Raw genomic sequence first — 17250 nt, 5'->3', positions numbered from 1 at the left:
GCAGCTGATACTGAATCTGAGGGAAGTCTCACCAAGAGGAAGACTCTGAGAGATAGCTGCATGTGGCAGCTGAGACTGAATCTGAGGAAAGTGTCACCAAGAGGGAGACTCTGAGAGATAGCTGAATGTGGCAGCTGAGACAGAGAGTCAATGTGAAGGAAATCTCACCAAGAGGGAGACTCTGAGATAGAGCTGCATGTGGCAGCTGAGACAGAGAGTCAATGTGAAGGAAATCTCACCAAGAGGGAGACTCTGAGAGAGAGCTGCATGTGGCGGCTGAGACAGAATCTGAAGGAAATCTCACCAAGAGGAAGACTCTGAGAGATAGCTGCATGTGGCGGCTGAGACAGAGACAGTGTGAAGGAAGTCTCACCAAGAGGGAGACTCTGAGAGAGAGCTGCATGTGGCGGCTGAGACAGAATCTGAAGGAAATTTCACCAAGAGGAAGACTCTGAAAGAGAGCTGCATGTGGCGGTTGAGACAGAATCTGAAGGAAGTCTCACCAAGAGGAAGAGGGAGACTCTGAGAGAGAGCTGCATGTGGGGGCTGAGACAGAATCTGAGGGAAATCTCACCAAGAGGAAGACTCTGAGAGAGAGCTGCATGTGGCGGCTGAGACAGAGTCTGAGGGAAGTTTCACCAAGAGGGAGACTCTGAGAGAGAGCTGCATGTGGCAGCTGAGACAGAATCTGAGGGAAGTCTCACAAAGAGGGAGACTCTGAGAGATAGCTGCATGTGGTGGCTGAGACAGAGAGTCAATGTGAAGGAAATCTCACCAAGAGGGAGACTCTGACAGAGAGCTGCATGTGGCGGCTGAGACAGAATCTGAGGGAAATTTCACCAAGAGGGAGACTCTGAGAGATAGCTGCATGTGGCAGCTGAGACAGAGAGTCAATGTGAAGGAAATCTCACCAAGAGGGAGACTCTGAGAGAGAGCTGAATGTGGCAGCTGAGACAGAGAGTCAATGTGAAGGAAATCTCACCAAGAGGGAGACTCTGAGAGAGAGCTGCATGTGGCGGCTGAGACAGAGAGTCAATGTGAAGGAAATCTCACCAAGAGGGAGACTCTGAGAGAGAGCTGCATGTGACGGCTGAGACAGTATCTGAAGGAAATCTCACCAAGAGGAAGACTCTGAGAGAGAGCTGCATGTGGCGGCTGAGACAGAATCTGAAGGAAATCTCACCAAGAGGGAGACTCTGAGAGATAGCTGCATGTGGCGGCTGAGACAGAGACAGTGTGAAGGAAATCTCACCAAGAGGGAGACTCTGAGAGATAGCTGCATGTGGCGGCTGAGACAGAATCTGGGGGAAGTCTCACCAAGAGGGAGACTCTGAGAGATAGCTGCATGTGGCGGCTGAGACAGAACCTGTGTGAAGGAAATCTCACCAAGAGGGAGACTCTGAGAGAGAGCTGCATGTGGCGGCTGAGACAGAATCTGAGGGAAATCTCACCAAGAGGGAGACTCTGAGAGATAGCTGCATGTGGCGGCTGAGACAGAATCTGAAGGAAGTCTCACCAAGAGGGAGACTCTGAGAGAGAGCTGCATGTGGGGGCTGAGACAGAATCTGAGGGAAATCTCACCAAGAGGAAGACTCTGAGAGAGAGCTGCATGTGGCGGCTGAGACAGAATCTGAGGGAAATTTCACCAAGAGGAAGACTCTGAGAGATAGCTTCATGTGGCAGCTGATACTGAATCTGAGGGAAGTCTCACCAAGAGGAAGACTCTGAGAGATAGCTGCATGTGGCAGCTGAGACTGAATCTGAGGAAAGTGTCACCAAGAGGGAGACTCTGAGAGAGAGCTGCATGTGGCGGCTGAGACAGAGAGTCAATGTGAAGGAAATCTCACCAAGAGGGAGACTCTGAGATAGAGCTGCATGTGGCGGCTGAGACAGAATCTGAAGGAAATCTCACCAAGAGGGAGACTCTGAGAGATAGCTGCATGTGGCAGCTGAGACAGAATCTGAGGGAAGTCTCACCAAGAGGGAGACTCTGAGAGATAGCTGCATGTGGCGGCTGAGACAGAATCTGAAGGAAATCTCACCAAGAGGGAGACTCTGAGAGATAGCTGCATGTGGCAGCTGAGACAGAATCTGAGGGAAGTCTCACCAAGAGGGAGACTCTGAGAGATAGCTGCATGTGGCGGCTGAGACAGAATCTGAGGGAAGTCTCACCAAGAGGAAGACTCTGAGAGAGAGCTGCATGTGGCGGCTGAGACAGAGTCAATGTGAAGGAAGTCTCACCAAGAGGGAGACTCTGAGAGAGAGCTGCATGTGGCGGCTGAGACAGAACCTGAAGGAAATCTCACCAAGAGGGAGACTGTGAGAGAGCGCTGCATGTGGGGGCTGAGACAGAATCTGAGGGAAGTCTCACCAAGAGGGAGACTCTGAAAGAGAGCTGCATGTGGCGGCTGAGACAGAATCTGAAGGAAATCTCACCAAGAGGGAGACTGTGAGAGAGAGCTGCATGTGGGGGCTGAGACAGAATCTGAGGGAAGTCTCACCAAGAGGGAGACTCTGAGAGATAGCTGCATGTGGCGGCTGAGACAGAACCTGTCTGAAGGAAATCTCACCAAGAGGGAGACTCTGAGAGATAGCTGCATGTGGCGGCTGAGACAGAACCTGTCTGAAGGAAATCTCACCAAGAGGGAGACTCTGAGAGATAGCTGCATGTGGCGGCTGAGACAGAATCTGAGGGAAATCTCACCAAGAGGGAGACTCTGAGAGAGAGCTGCATGTGGCGGCTGAGACAGAATCTGAGGGAAATCTCACCAAGAGGAAGACTCTGAGAGAGAGCTGCATGTGGCGGCTGAGACAGAGTCTGAGGGAAGTCTCACCAAGAGGGAGACTCTGAGAGAGAGCTGCATGTGGCAGCTGAGACAGAATCTGAGGGAAGTCTCACCAAGAGGGAGACTCTGAGAGAGAGCTGCATGTGGCAGCTGAGACAGAATCTGAAGGAAATCTCACCAAGAGGGAGACTCTGAGAGATAGCTGCATGTGGCGGCTGAGACAGAATCTGAGGGAAATCTCACCAAGAGGGAGACTCTGAGAGATAGCTGCATGTGGCGGCTGAGACAGAATCTGAGGGAAATCTCACCAAGAGGGAGACTCTGAGAGATAGCTGCATGTGGCGGCTGAGACAGAATCTGAAGGAAATCTCACCAAGAGGGAGACACTGAGAGAGAGCTGCATGTGGCGGCTGAGACTGAATCTGAGGGAAGTCTCACCAAGAGGGAGACTCTGAGAGAGAGCTGCATGTGGCAGCTGAGACAGAATCTGAGGGAAATCTCACCAAGAGGGATACTCTGAGAGATAGCTGCATGTGGCGGCTGAGACAGAGAGTCAATGTGAAGGAAATCTCACCAAGAGGGAGACTCTGAGAGACAGCTGCATGTGGCGGCTGAGACAGAATCTGAGGGAAATTTCACCAAGAGGGAGACTCTGAGAGAGAGCTGCATGTGGCAGCTGAGACAGAGAGTCAATGTGAAGGAAATCTCACCAAGAGGGAGACTCTGAGAGAGAGCTGCATGTGGCGGCTGAGACAGAATCTGAGGGAAATCTCACCAAGAGGGAGACTCTGAGAGAGAGCTGCATGTGGCAGCTGAGACAGAATCTGAGGGAAATTTCACCAAGAGGGAGACTCTGAGAGATAGCTGCATGTGGCGGCTGAGACAGAATCTGAGGGAAGTCTCACCAAGAGGGAGACTCTGAGAGAGAGCTGCATGTGGCGGCTGAGACAGAATCTGAAGGAAGTCTCACCAAGAGGGAGACTCTGAGAGATAGCTGCATGTGGCAGCTGAGACAGAATCTGAGGGAAGTCTCACCAAGATGAACACTCTGAGAGAGAGCTGCATGTGGCGGCTGAGACAGAATCTGAAGGCAGTCTCACCAAGAGGGAGACTCTGAGAGAGAGCTGCATGTGGCGGCTGAGACAGAATCTGAGGGAAATCTCACCAAGAGGGAGACTCTGAGAGAGAGCTGCATGTGGCGGCTGAGACAGAATCTGAGGGAAATCTCACCAAGAGGGAGACTCTGAGAGAGAGCTGCATGTGGATGCTGAGACAGAATCTGAGGGAAATCTCACCAAGAGGGAGACTCTGAGAGATAGCTGCATGTGGCGGCTGAGACAGAATCTGAGGGAAATCTCACCAAGAGGGAGACTCTGAGAGAGAGCTGCATGTGGCAGCTGAGACAGAATCTGAGGGAAATTTCACCAAGAGGGAGACTCTGAGAGATAGCTGCATGTGGCGGCTGAGACAGAATCTGAGGGAAGTCTCACCAAGAGGGAGACTCTGAGAGAGAGCTGCATGTGGCGGCTGAGACAGAATCTGAAGGAAGTCTCACCAAGAGGGAGACTCTGAGAGATAGCTGCATGTGGCAGCTGAGACAGAATCTGAGGGAAGTCTCACCAAGATGAACACTCTGAGAGAGAGCTGCATGTGGCGGCTGAGACAGAATCTGAAGGCAGTCTCACCAAGAGGGAGACTCTGAGAGAGAGCTGCATGTGGCGGCTGAGACAGAATCTGAGGGAAATCTCACCAAGAGGGAGACTCTGAGAGAGAGCTGCATGTGGCGGCTGAGACAGAATCTGAGGGAAATCTCACCAAGAGGGAGACTCTGAGAGAGAGCTGCATGTGGCAGCTGAGACAGAATCTGAGGGAAGTCTCACCAAGAGGGAGACTCTGAGAGAGAGCTGCATGTGGCAGCTGAGACAGAATCTGAAGGAAATCTCACCAAGAAGGAGACTCTGAGAGATAGCTGCATGTGGCGGCTGAGACAGAATCTGAGGGAAATCTCACCAAGAGGGAGACTCTGAGAGATAGCTGCATGTGGCGGCTGAGACAGAATCTGAGGGAAATCTCACCAAGAGGGAGACTCTGAGAGATAGCTGCATGTGGCGGCTGAGACAGAATCTGAAGGAAATCTCACCAAGAGGGAGACACTGAGAGAGAGCTGCATGTGGCGGCTGAGACTGAATCTGAGGGAAGTCTCACCAAGAGGGAGACTCTGAGAGAAAGCTGCATGTGGCGGCTGAGACAGAATCTGAGGGAAATTTCACCAAGAGGGAGACTCTGAGAGAGAGCTGCATGTGGCAGCTGAGACAGAGAGTCAATGTGAAGGAAATCTCACCAAGAGGGAGACTCTGAGAGAGAGCTGCATGTGGCGGCTGAGACAGAATCTGAGGGAAATCTCACCAAGAGGGAGACTCTGAGAGAGAGCTGCATGTGGCGGCTGAGACAGAATCTGAGGGAAATTTCACCAAGAGGGAGACTCTGAGAGAGAGCTGCATGTGGCAGCTGAGACAGAGAGTCAATGTGAAGGAAATCTCACCAAGAGGGAGACTCTGAGAGAGAGCTGCATGTGGCGGCTGAGACAGAATCTGAGGGAAATCTCACCAAGAGGGAGACTCTGAGAGAGAGCTGCATGTGGCAGCTGAGACAGAATCTGAGGGAAATCTCACCAAGAGGGAGACTCTGAGAGATAGCTGCATGTGGCGGCGGAGACAGAATCTGAGGGAAGTCTCACCAAGAGGGAGACTCTGAGAGAGAGCTGCATGTGGTGGCTGAGACAGAATCTGAGGGAAATCTCACCAAGAGGGAGACTCTGAGAGAGAGCTGCATGTGGCGGCTGAGACAGAATCTGAGGGAAGTCTCACCAAGAGGGAGACTCTGAGAGAGCTGCATGTGGCGGCTGAGACAGAATCTGAGGGAAATCTCACCAAGAGTGAGACTCTGAGAGATAGCTGCATGTGGCGGCTGAGACAGAATCTGAGGGAAGTCTCACCAAGAGGGAGACTCTGAGAGATAGCTGCATGTGGCGGCTGAGACAGAATCTGAGGGAAATCTCACCAAGAGGGAGACTCTGAGAGAGAGCTGCATGTGGCAGCTGAGACAGAATCTGAGGGAAATCTCACCAAGAGGGAGACTCTGAGAGATAGCTGCATGTGGCGGCTGAGACAGAATCTGAGGGAAATCTCACCAAGAGGGAGACTCTGAGAGAGAGCTGCATGTGGCGGCTGAGACAGAATCTGAGGGAAATCTCACCAAGAGGAAGACTCTGAGAGATAGCTGCATGTGGCAGCTGAGACTGAATCTGAGGGAAGTCTCACCAAGAGGGAGACTCTGAGAGAGAGCTGCATGTGGCGGCTGAGACAGAATCTGAAGGAAATCTCACCAAGAGGGAGACTCTGAGAGAGAGCTGCATGTGGCGGCTGAGACAGAATCTGAAGGAAGTCTCACCAAGAGGGAGACTCTGAGAGAGAGCTGCATGTGGCGGCTGAGACAGAATCTGAGGGAAATCTCACCAAGAGGGAGACTCTGAGAGATAGCTGCATGTGGCAGCTGAGACAGAATCTGAAGGAAATCTCACCAAGAGGGAGACTCTGAGAGAGCTGCATGTGGCGGCTGAGACAGAATCTGAAGGAAGTCTCACCAAGAGGGAGACTCTGAGAGAGAGCTGCATGTGGCGGCTGAGACAGAATCTGAAGGAAATCTCACCAAGAGGGAGACTCTGAGAGAGAGCTGCATGTGGCGGCTGAGACAGAATCTGAAGGAAGTCTCACCAAGAGGGAGACTCTGAGAGAGCTGCATGTGGCGGCTGAGACAGAATCTGAAGGAAGTCTCACCAAGAGTGAGACTCTGAGAGAGAGCTGCATGTGGCGGCTGAGACAGAATCTGAAGGAAATCTCACCAAGAGGAAGACTCTGAGAGAGAGCTGCATGTGGCGGCTGAGACAGAATCTGAAGGAAGTCTCACCAAGAGTGAGACTCTGAGAGAGAGCTGCATGTGGCAGCTGAGACAGAAGCTGTCTGAAGGAAGTCTCACCAAGAGGGAGACTCTGAGAGATAGCTGCATGTGGCGGCTGAGACAGAATCTGAAGGAAATCTCACCAAGAGGAAGACTCTGAGAGAGAGCTGCATGTGGCAGCTGAGACAGAAGCTGTCTGAAGGAAGTCTCACCAAGAGGGAGACTCTGAGAGATAGCTGCATGTGGCGGCTAAGACTGAATCTGAGGGAAATCTCACCAAGAGGGAGACTCTGAGAGAGAGCTGCATGTGGCAGCTGAGACAGATTTTTTCTGAGTGGAGTCCTCAAGCAGGCACGGACTGGCCACCAGGAAATTGGGGAATCCTTCGGTGGGCCCTGCTGGAGCACTGACACTGATGAGATGGAAGGCTCTTTCCCCTCCTACCCTAGCACAGCTTTCTTTCACTCTTGAGGTGATCTACATCCATAGCCGCACACTCCCTCCTTCTGCTGTGATGGTGCTTGGTGTTGGTTGGTCTGACACCTATGCTGGAGAAGTGCCGATGACCATATCACCTCTCCTGCACCACATCACCTAGTGCCAGCACAGCAGGAGTAGGAGGGAGTGTGCCACTATGTATTGTGAGGTAGCACGGTCGGCTGCGCAGCAGAAGACACGGGATCCAGGCATTAAGGTTCACAGCACACGGTTTTAATGCCCAAACAAAAGTCCATAACACAATACATGTGCCTCTCCAGCAGAAAACTCAGGGAGTTCTGTTCACTCCCTCACACCCGGCACACCTGCCCTCGGTCCTGATTCTATTTAACCCTTCCTTCAGCCTGTAGGGAAACAGCATTAACCCTAGAGTGGTTTTACTTTCTATCATGGAGTGAGCACAACCGGGGCGAGACATACCGGCCGTCATAGATAACCCCGGTCACAGTCTCACATACCCCCCCCCTCAGTTCAAGCGTGCGGGGTTGAACTCCCGCCATCAAACACGGGCCGCGGGACAAGGCATCGGCGTTGCCCTGCAACCTACCGGCCCGGTGTTCAACCGTAAACCGGAAGTTTTGCAGAGAAAGGAACCACCGGGTAACCCGGGCATTCCGTTCCTTGGCGGACCTCATCCAGACCAGTGGAGAGTGATCCGTCACCAAGCGAAACTGCCGTCCCAGCAGGTAATAGCGTAGCGACTCCAAGGCCCACTTAATCGCCAGGCACTCCTTCTCCACTACGCTATAATTCCGCTCGGGAGGGGTGAGCTTCCTACTCAAGAAGGTGACGGGATGTTCCTCCCCCTGAACCACCTGAGACAGCACTGCCCCCAGGCCGATCTCCGAGGCGTCAGTCTGTACTATGAACTCCTTCCGGAAATCAGGGTTGACCAGAACGGGCTGTCCGCACAGGACCTCCTTCAGGGCCCGGAAGGAGTCCTCGGCCTGCGGAGTCCAGCGCACCATGACGGACTTCTTGCCTTTGAGAAGGTCCGTCAAGGGGGCTGATAGTCCCGCAAAATCCTTTACAAACCTCCTGTAGTACCCCACGATACCCAGGAAGGCCCTAACCTGCTTCGTGGTCAGGGGTCTAGGCCACTTCTGGATCGCCTCAACCTTGTTAATTTGGGGCTTAATCACTCCTTGGCCTATCACGTAGCCCAAGTAGCGGGCTTCCGTGAGTCCCAATGCACATTTCTTGGGATTGGCTGTCAATCCGGCTGTTCGAAGCGCGTCCACCACCGCTTGTACCTGTTCCAAGTGGGTCTGCCAATCGGAGCTGTAAATAATGATGTCATCCAGGTACGCTGATGCATACGCCTGGTGGGGTTCCAGCACTAAGTCCATCAACCTCTGGAACGTGGCCGGAGCGCCATGTAACCCAAAAGGCAAGACAACATAGTGGAAGAGACCCTCCGGCGTAACAAAAGCGGTTTTCTCCTTGGCGGACTCCGTTAGTGGCACCTGCCAGTACCCTTTGGTCAGGTCGAGCGTGGTAAAATATCGCGCCTGTCCCAGCCTATCAATCAGCTCATCCACCCGGGGCATGGGGTAGAGATCGAACTTGGATATTTCGTTCAATCTCCTAAAGTCATTGCAGAACCTTAAGGAGCCATCGGGTTTTGGTATTAGGACAATCGGACTAGCCCATTCACTCCGGGATTTTTCGATGACCCCCAGGCGTAACATTGTCTTTACTTCCTCCGATATGGCTTGTCGTCGAGCCTCCGGTACCCGGTATGACTTCAGGCGTACCTTCAGGTGGGGCTCGGTGACAATATCATGTCGTATCAGACTGGTCCTACCGGGCAGCTCGGAGAAGACATCGGGGTTCTGCTGAACCAACCGTCTGGCCTCTCGCCTCTGTTGCTTGGTGAGGGCTTCTCCAATCCTTACTTCCGGTTCGTCCTCTCCGGAGGTCGCTGGAGCCGGATGTGAACGACCCGAAGAGGAGGGAGGTGGGGAAAAAACAGCCATCAGGCTTTCCCGTTCCTGCCAAGGTTTTAATAGGTTGACATGGTATATTTGTTCAGGTTTCCGCCTACCGGGCTGCAATACTTTATAGTTAACCACCCCTACTCTTTCCTTTATCTCGTAGGGGCCTTGCCACTGAGCCAGGAATTTGCTCTCCGCCGTGGGGATCAATACCAACACCCGATCCCCGGGTTTAAAGGTCCGCACTGTGGCTTGTCTATTGTAGCGGCCGCTTTGCGCTGCCTGAGCCTCCTGTAAATGCTCCTTCACAATTGGCATGACCGCGCTTATGCGGTTCTGCATACCGAAAATGTGTTCAATCACACTTTTATGGGGGGTGGGCTCTTGTTCCCATGTTTCCTTTGCCAGGTCCAACAATCCCCGGGGATGTCGCCCGTATAACAATTCAAAAGGCGAAAACCCCGTGGATGCCTGTGGCACCTCTCGTATGGCAAACATCAAATAGGGAAGCATCATAACCCAGTCTTTCCCGTCTTTTGAAATCACCCTTTTGAGCATGGTTTTCAGGGTTTTATTGAAACGCTCGACTAAACCGTCCGTTTGAGGATGATACACAGACGTACGCAACTGCTTGATCTGGAGTAGCCGGCATAGCTCTTTGGTCACTTTAGACATGAATGGGGTCCCCTGATCCGTAAGGATCTCCTTGGGCAATCCCACCCGTCAGAACACAGCAAACAACTCCCGAGCTATAAGCTTTGCTGCAGTATGTCTGAGAGGTATCGCCTCGGGATACCGGGTGGCATAGTCAACGATCACTAGGATGTGTTGGTGCCCTCGAGCGGACTTTACGAGGGGCCCCACCAGATCCGTTCAAAAGGGACTTCTATAATGGGTAACGGTACCAACGGACTGCGAAAATGGGTCAGGGGTGCAGTAAGCTGACACTCCGGGCAGGTTTCGCAGAACCGTTTTACCTCCCCAAAGACCCCGGGCCAATAGAACCTTTGCAATATTCGCTCCTGCGTTTTCTTGACCCCTAGGTGGCCACTCATCAGGTGTTTATGAGCCAAGTCGAGGACCCGCCGGCGATGCGGCTGGGGCACCACCAACTGTTCTACCCCTACGCCCCGTATTTCATCTACCCGGTAGAGTAAATCCTGCTTAAGAGCGAAATGGGGGTACCTTACCTGGGCACCGGGCAGCTGTGCCACCCCATCAACCACTGTCACCCGACTCCGGGCATGTATTAACGTAGGGTCCTGGAGTTGGGCTGTCCCAAACGTATCCGGGGACGCCTCCAACTCCGGGATGGGCTCGACCGTCTCAGCCTCTCCTGCCAATACCTCTAGGGGCGACCTATCGGGTTCACACTCTGTCCCTATCATGGTGACCCCTACGGCAGGTGTCCCGGATTCAGGATTGTAGGGCTCAGGTCCCGGACCGACCAATATCTGAGGGGACTTAGGGGGTCCCCTCCATAAAGTCCAAAAATAGGGCAGATCCCTTCCTAGGATCACGTCATAAGGAAGAGTGTTAAGAAGTCCCACCTCATGTTGCACCTGACCGCAAGGTGCTGTGATGGTGACAATCCCCGTGGGATAGTCGCGGCGGTCCCCATGTATGCAAACCACCCCCACGGTGCGTCCTGTGGCCTTTACTTTAGCCCTCAAGGTGGATCGCACAAGGGTCACTAAGCTTCCGGAATCCAACAATCCTGTAACCGGACATCCATTCACCTGTATTTGGCACAAGTGGGGCTCCGTCTCTGGGGAGACCAGGTCAGCGGTACACACCACCTGAGCATACATTGAACCCCGCCGGGTAACCCCACAATCCATGGGCTCCGTGGTGAGTGGACACTGGGCTTCCATATGTCCCACCCGCTGGCACCGCCAACATCTAAGGGGGACGGAAACCCCCTTGACGGGTTGTCGTTTAGGGTACAGAACCTTCCGGACCTCAGGAATGGCGGCCGCGGCCTCAGACGGGACGGTAGGGGACTCCTGCACCGTTGTCAGCGGTGGGTCCTTGGCCCTAGGCTTGGAGGGGCCGGACCGACGGGCGGTACGCAAAGTCTCAGTGTCCCGTATCAAGTCCTGCGTAGCCACATGCCGCTCTACCAGGGACACTAATTGGTCCAGGGTACTCGGGTCACCCTGTCCAACCCACCGTTGAACGGTGACGGGTAAAGTGCGCACAAAACGATCCACTACTACCCTTTCCACCATTTGCGCCGGGCTCAGAGTGTCAGGCTGCAACCACTTTTTTACAAGATGCAACAAGTCATAGGCCTGGGAGCGTACGGGTTTGGCTTCCTCAAAGAACCACTGATTTACCCGCTGAGCCCGTACATAGGTATTCACCCCCAACCGAGCCAGTATTTCGGCTTTCAGGGTCACATAGTCAATGGCGTCCTCGGTACAGAGGTCCAGGTACGCTTTTTGGGGTTCCCCCGTCAGATAGGGCGACAATACCTCAGCCCACTGCGGGGTCGGCAGCTTTTCCCGCTCGGCCACCCGTTCAAACACCGCCAGGAACGCTTCCACATCATCACCCGGGGTCATCTTTTGCAACGCTTGTCTCACCGCTTTCCGGACGCTGCCGTCGTCACCCGGTCCCGGGGTTGTTGCTGCCGGTCCGGCACGGATCGACTTGGCCAGGAGAACCATCTGTTCTTGGTGCCTTTTTTCCTGCAATTGCAAGGCTTGCTGCTGACGTGCATTGGCCTGCTCCATCTGTTCTTGGTGCCTTTTGTCCTGCACTTGCAAGGATTGCTGCTGACGTGCATTGGCCTGATCCATCTGTTCTTGGAATTTTTTTTCCTGCACTTGCAAGGATTGGAGCAGGTGTGCATTGGTCTGTTGCTGCTGTACATTAGCCTGTTGCTGCTGTGCATTAGCCTGAGCCAAATGCTTTAGTATGTCCTCCATGGCGTCGCCGGGTTTGGGCTGTAGTATAGCCACTCGAATCCAGGACATGCGCAGCTGGGTCACCAGGAATGGATGCTACACCTCACCGGCTGTCATGCCCGCCGATTCTCCACCATATGTGAGGTAGCACGGTCGGCTGCGCAGCAGAAGACACGGGATCCAGGCACCAAGGTTCACAGCACACGGTTTTAATGCCCAAACAAAAGTCCATAACACAATACATGTGCCTCTCCAGCAGAAAACTCAGGGAGTTCTGTTCACTCCCTCACACCCGGCACACCTGCCCTCGATCCTGATTCTATTTAACCCTTCCTTCAGCCTGTAGGGAAACAGCATTAACCCTAGAGTGGTTTTACTTTCTATCATGGAGTGAGCACAACCGGGGCGAGACATACCGGCCGTCATAGATAACCCCGGTCACAGTCTCACAGTATGCATGTGAATGGGGCCTTACACACTGTATTGTGTCTTATGTACATGTGTAAAAGGCTGGAGTGTGAACAGGTAAAATGGCTATGTAGGGCAGTAGGGTGGCCCTGTGGGATCAACTCCTCCTGTGGCCCCAGGGACTCCAGTCCGACACCTTCTGCAAAAGTCGGCTTGGGAACTGAAGGAAAATGTCTGTCCAATATTGGAGAGATTGGAGAGTCGGTCTTGGGCCTGAGCGGCCTTGGAGCTGGGAGGAAACCAGTAAATGGGGAAATGGGGAGCATACTGGTCCTTGGTGTGTGTGTATGTATATGTATATATATACTAGCTGTACTACTCGGCTTCGCCCGGGTTAATAACTGCTGTTAACAAAATAGAATGTATTAACAAAAATGTATTCTGCACACAAAAAACACAAAACAAATAGATAGAAATGTAATTATAATGTCTGTCTCCCCTTCTGTATATATCTCTGTCTCTCTCTATCTCTTTGTCTGTCTGTCTCTGTCTCTTTCCCTGTCTGTCTCTGTCTCTTTCTCTGTCTGTCTATCTCTTTCCCTGTCTGTCTCTTTCCCTGCCTGTCTCTTTCCCTCTCTTTTCCTCTCTTTCCCTGTCTGTCTCCCTCTCTTTCCCTGTCTGTCTCTTTCCCTGTGTCTGTCTCTTTGTCTGTCTCGTTACCTGTCTTTGTCTGTCTCTTACCCTGCCTGTCTCTTTCCCTCTGTTTCCCTGTATCTGTCTCTTTGTCTGTGTCTGTCTCTTTACCTGTCTGTGTCTATCTCTTAACCTGTCTCTCTCTTTCCCTGTCTGTCTCTTTCCCTGTCAGTCTGTCTCTTTGTCTGTGTCTGTCTCTTTGTGTCTGTCTCTGCCTCTTTCCCTGTCTGTGTCTGTCTCTTTCCCTGGCTGCATTGTGACACGCCAACATTCCATATAAGGGCGTGGCTGCGCATTCTTCTGAAGATCTGGCTGCACTGTGGCTCCCAGCTCCATTCGCTTTAATGGAGGCAGGTTTTTGGGTGAATAACTGTAAAGCGCGGTGTTAAAGTTTCCCCTCGAAACATAGCCTATGACGCTCTCGGGGTCCAGAAGTGTGAGTGTGCAAAATTTTGTGGCTGTAGCTGCGACGGTGCAGATGCCAATCCCGGACATACACACACACACACACACACACACACACATACATACATACACATACACACATTCAGCTTTATATATTAGATATATATACGGTATATATTGGAGATTATCTATGCTAAAGCCCTGTCTTTCTTTCTTTCTTTCTTTCTTTCTTTTAACCCTTTAGAAGTCCTTGATAACACAAGAAGTCGTTGTGACCGATGGTGGAAACAGGAGCACAAGGGTTGAGGTTGCCGTTCGCGTCACAGATGCCCAAAATCAGCCACCTATATGGGAAAAAGACAGATATGAAATTATCATCCCCGAAAATACGTTGAGGGATACGCCTATTGTGGTATGATCTATGTACCAACAAGATTTATTGAGCGTTCCATAGTTTTTATGATAAATGTGCGTTTTGGGATGAGGAGCTCCTCGGGGGCGGGCTGCAAGGAGACTCCTCCTCCTTGCTATCTTTTGATTGGATAAAGACTTTCTTACAGTGACCTTCATTGCTCCATCTTGGTTGTATTCTTTTCATGCATCGAGACTATAAAGCAATGCAGGAAAAAGGCAAAAATTATATCTCACAATGAATATTGAACAAGAGCAAACATTTTCCTGCCCTAGTTTTGTGCGTTTTGCATTACCCAGACGGCCAGGCCTACAAACCGCAGGACCCGAGGTGACCCCTGCTGTTTAGACGTTGCATGAATCATGTTGTACGGGCAGAAATTTCAATTTTGAATAAGGTTTTTATGTAGTCGCTGATAAATCTGAATGCTGCCCGCACAATGTGTGTCACGGCGGTCACACGTCTCCGAGAGTGCACGCTTTGTGTCTTTTAATGCATGAGAAGCTCAGCAGGACTGGCACAAATGACTCCTAATGTTACATTTTACATTTGATTTTGCATTACGCAGTGGTAGGACGCCATTTAATTGTCCAGGTACAAAGCTGAGGATCAGTACGGACAGAGAATTTCATTTTTTGCTCCATTTTTGCCATGCGCACAGTATAGCGGCACAATGATGGCGATTCAGTGATGTTAAATGTCATTTCCATGCAGACCGTTAAGGCCACGTCCCTCTTGGGAGACCCCCGAGTGACCTACAATCTGGAGGAAGGACTAGTCCCCGAAAGCAACATGCCCGTACGCTTCTACCTGACCGTGAATCGGGACGACGGTTCGGCTTCGGTACTTGTGGCGGAAAACTTGGATTATGAGACCACTAAGAACTTCATCCTGAAGATCCGCGCTCAGAACGTCGCCCCCGTCCCTTTGGCGGCATTCACGACGGTCTATATCAACATCACGGGTGAGATTGCGGAGTCGAAATGTTGGGGGTGATGGTTTAAGATCGAGCATTAACGGAAGCTCTTAATGTTTCAGATGTGAATGACAATGTCCCGTTCTTCAGCTCGTCCATATACGAGGCGTCGGTGACCGAGGGGCTCGATCTCGGGACCTTGGTCCTTCAAGTGTCTGCATCTGATCAAGACTTGGGTTTAAATGGGAAGGTAAATAAAAAGAATGAAAGGAATTATTAAATTTTAATGTCAATATGTTTTTTTCTGTCAGCAGGTTTTTGCTATGTAATTTGAGAGCAATATGATGTAGGGGCAGAAGCCCTGATTCGAGGGATGTGTCACTTATTAGGCTCTGTTTCAATAAAATCAGTGTTTTTTTCAGCAGGAGATTATCACTGGTATCTCGCTGCCTCCTGGTCTAACCAACCCCACCACTGATTGGCAGCTTTCTGTGTACACTGTGCATAGGCATAAAGCTGCAGCATGATGTAGGGGCAGAAACCCTGATTCGAGGGATGTGTCACTTATTGAGCTCTGTTTCAATAAAATCAGTGTTTTATCAGCAGGAGAATATCACTGGTATCTCGCTGCCTCCTGGTCTAACCAACCCCACCACTGATTGGCAGCTTTCTGTGTACACTGTGCATAGACATAAAGCTGCCAATTAGTGGTGTGGGTGGGTTATATAGAGCTCAGCATTCTGAGCACTGCTAGATCTGCAGCAGGGAAAACAGTGATTGTATCATAACAACAGCATGGAGACTGGCTGGAATCAGGGTCTTGGCCTTTACGTCCTGATTACATAGCAAATGCCTGCTGACAGATTCCCTTTAATTGTTACTTTTAACCCAGCTGGTCCTGGTGGCCTGGGGGCTGACAGCAAAAAAGGATTCTGGTGTTTCTATCAGGATCTGCCTCCTGGTCTAACCAACCCCACCACTGACAGCTTTCTGTTTACACTGTGCATAGGCATAAAGCTGCCAATTAGTGATGTGGGTAGGGTTATATAGAGCTCAGCATTCTGAGCACTGCTAGATCTGAGAAAACAGTGATTGTATTAGAACGACTTCATGGAGACTGGCAAGTGACACATCACTAGAATCAGGTTCTCAGCTCTACATCATGATTACTGTACATAGCAAATACCTGCTGACAGATTCCCTTTAATTTTTACTTTTAACCCAGTTAGTCCTGGTGGACTGGTGGCTGACAGCAAAAAAAAGGATTCTGAGGTCCCCAGTGGTGTCTCCATCAGGATCTTATGATATAACGGGAACCAATGGGTCTCCATCAGGATCTGCCTCCTGTTCTAACCAACCCCACCACTGACTGGTACTGTGTACACTGTGCTTAGGCATAAAGTTGCCAATTAGTGGTGTGGAAGGAGTTATACAGAGCTCAGCATTCTAAGCACTGCTAGATCTGAGAAAACAGTGATTGTATCATAATGACATAATGGAAACTGGCAAGTGACACATCGCTGGCATCAGGGTCTCAGCACCTACATCATGATTATATAGCAAATACCTGCTGGTAGAGTCCCTTTAATTTTTACTTTTAACCCTTGGTACTGGTGGACTGGTGGCTGACAGCAAAAAAGGATTCCTTTGTCCCCAGTGGCGTCTCCATCAGGATCTTCCGATATAACGGGAACAAATGATCCCCCATTCATGCCCTGTGACTGTTCCTAAAACCAGGCAGCAGGGGGCATCATGAGGAACTTGATACCCAAAGACGCCGTAGAGCAAAATAGCCCTTGGAATTTTATGGGCTTCCATATGTAACAATGGTGGTTTCATCCGTTTATACTCTTTATTCCGTCCAGATCACCTATTCTATCCTGGAAGACCGCAGTGGAGATCATGCCCTTTTCCACATAGACCCCGAGACGGGCAGCATCTACAGCGCCGCAGTGTTTGACCGAGAGGAGAAGACGTCATACCTGCTAGAGGTGAAATCGTCCGATGGGTCCGAGTCTGCGAGACCCGGAAAACACGGGCAGCCCAACTCTGGTGAGGGGAGACTGTCATATGGCCTAAGGGTGCCTGGTGCCGGGGTAAATAAGGGCAAAGTCTAGTAGGTGGCCACCATAGACCACCATGATGGGACACTGCTCATTGATATTAACTCTATAGTCAACAAGCAAAATAGCCACGGACTCACTCACGGAAAATGATATAGGAAATTGTTGATTAAGCTCGTTAAGGCTCATATATATATATATATATATATATATATATATATATATATATATATACAGTCATATGTAAAAGTTTGGGCACCCCT

General features: G+C 51.3%; 1 protein-coding gene across 1 annotated transcript in view; it reads left to right on the top strand.

Moving 5' to 3' along the window:
* Positions 1-17250, top strand: part of LOC142254840 (neural-cadherin-like) — a 184631-nt gene that overhangs the window by 127218 nt on the left and 40163 nt on the right. Inside the window, exons 12-15 of the mRNA XM_075326173.1 lie at positions 13841-14008; positions 14723-14972; positions 15047-15174; positions 16790-16976. Coding sequence (XP_075182288.1) covers positions 13841-14008; positions 14723-14972; positions 15047-15174; positions 16790-16976 — 733 coding nt within the window. The remainder of the gene's footprint in view (positions 1-13840; positions 14009-14722; positions 14973-15046; positions 15175-16789; positions 16977-17250) is intronic.

This window comes from Anomaloglossus baeobatrachus, chromosome 10 (genome assembly GCF_048569485.1).
Source record: "Anomaloglossus baeobatrachus isolate aAnoBae1 chromosome 10, aAnoBae1.hap1, whole genome shotgun sequence".
NCBI classification, from domain to species: domain Eukaryota; kingdom Metazoa; phylum Chordata; class Amphibia; order Anura; family Aromobatidae; genus Anomaloglossus; species Anomaloglossus baeobatrachus.
The sequence above is the reverse complement of the archived record's forward strand: the minus strand, read 5'-3'. Positions and strand labels throughout refer to the sequence as shown.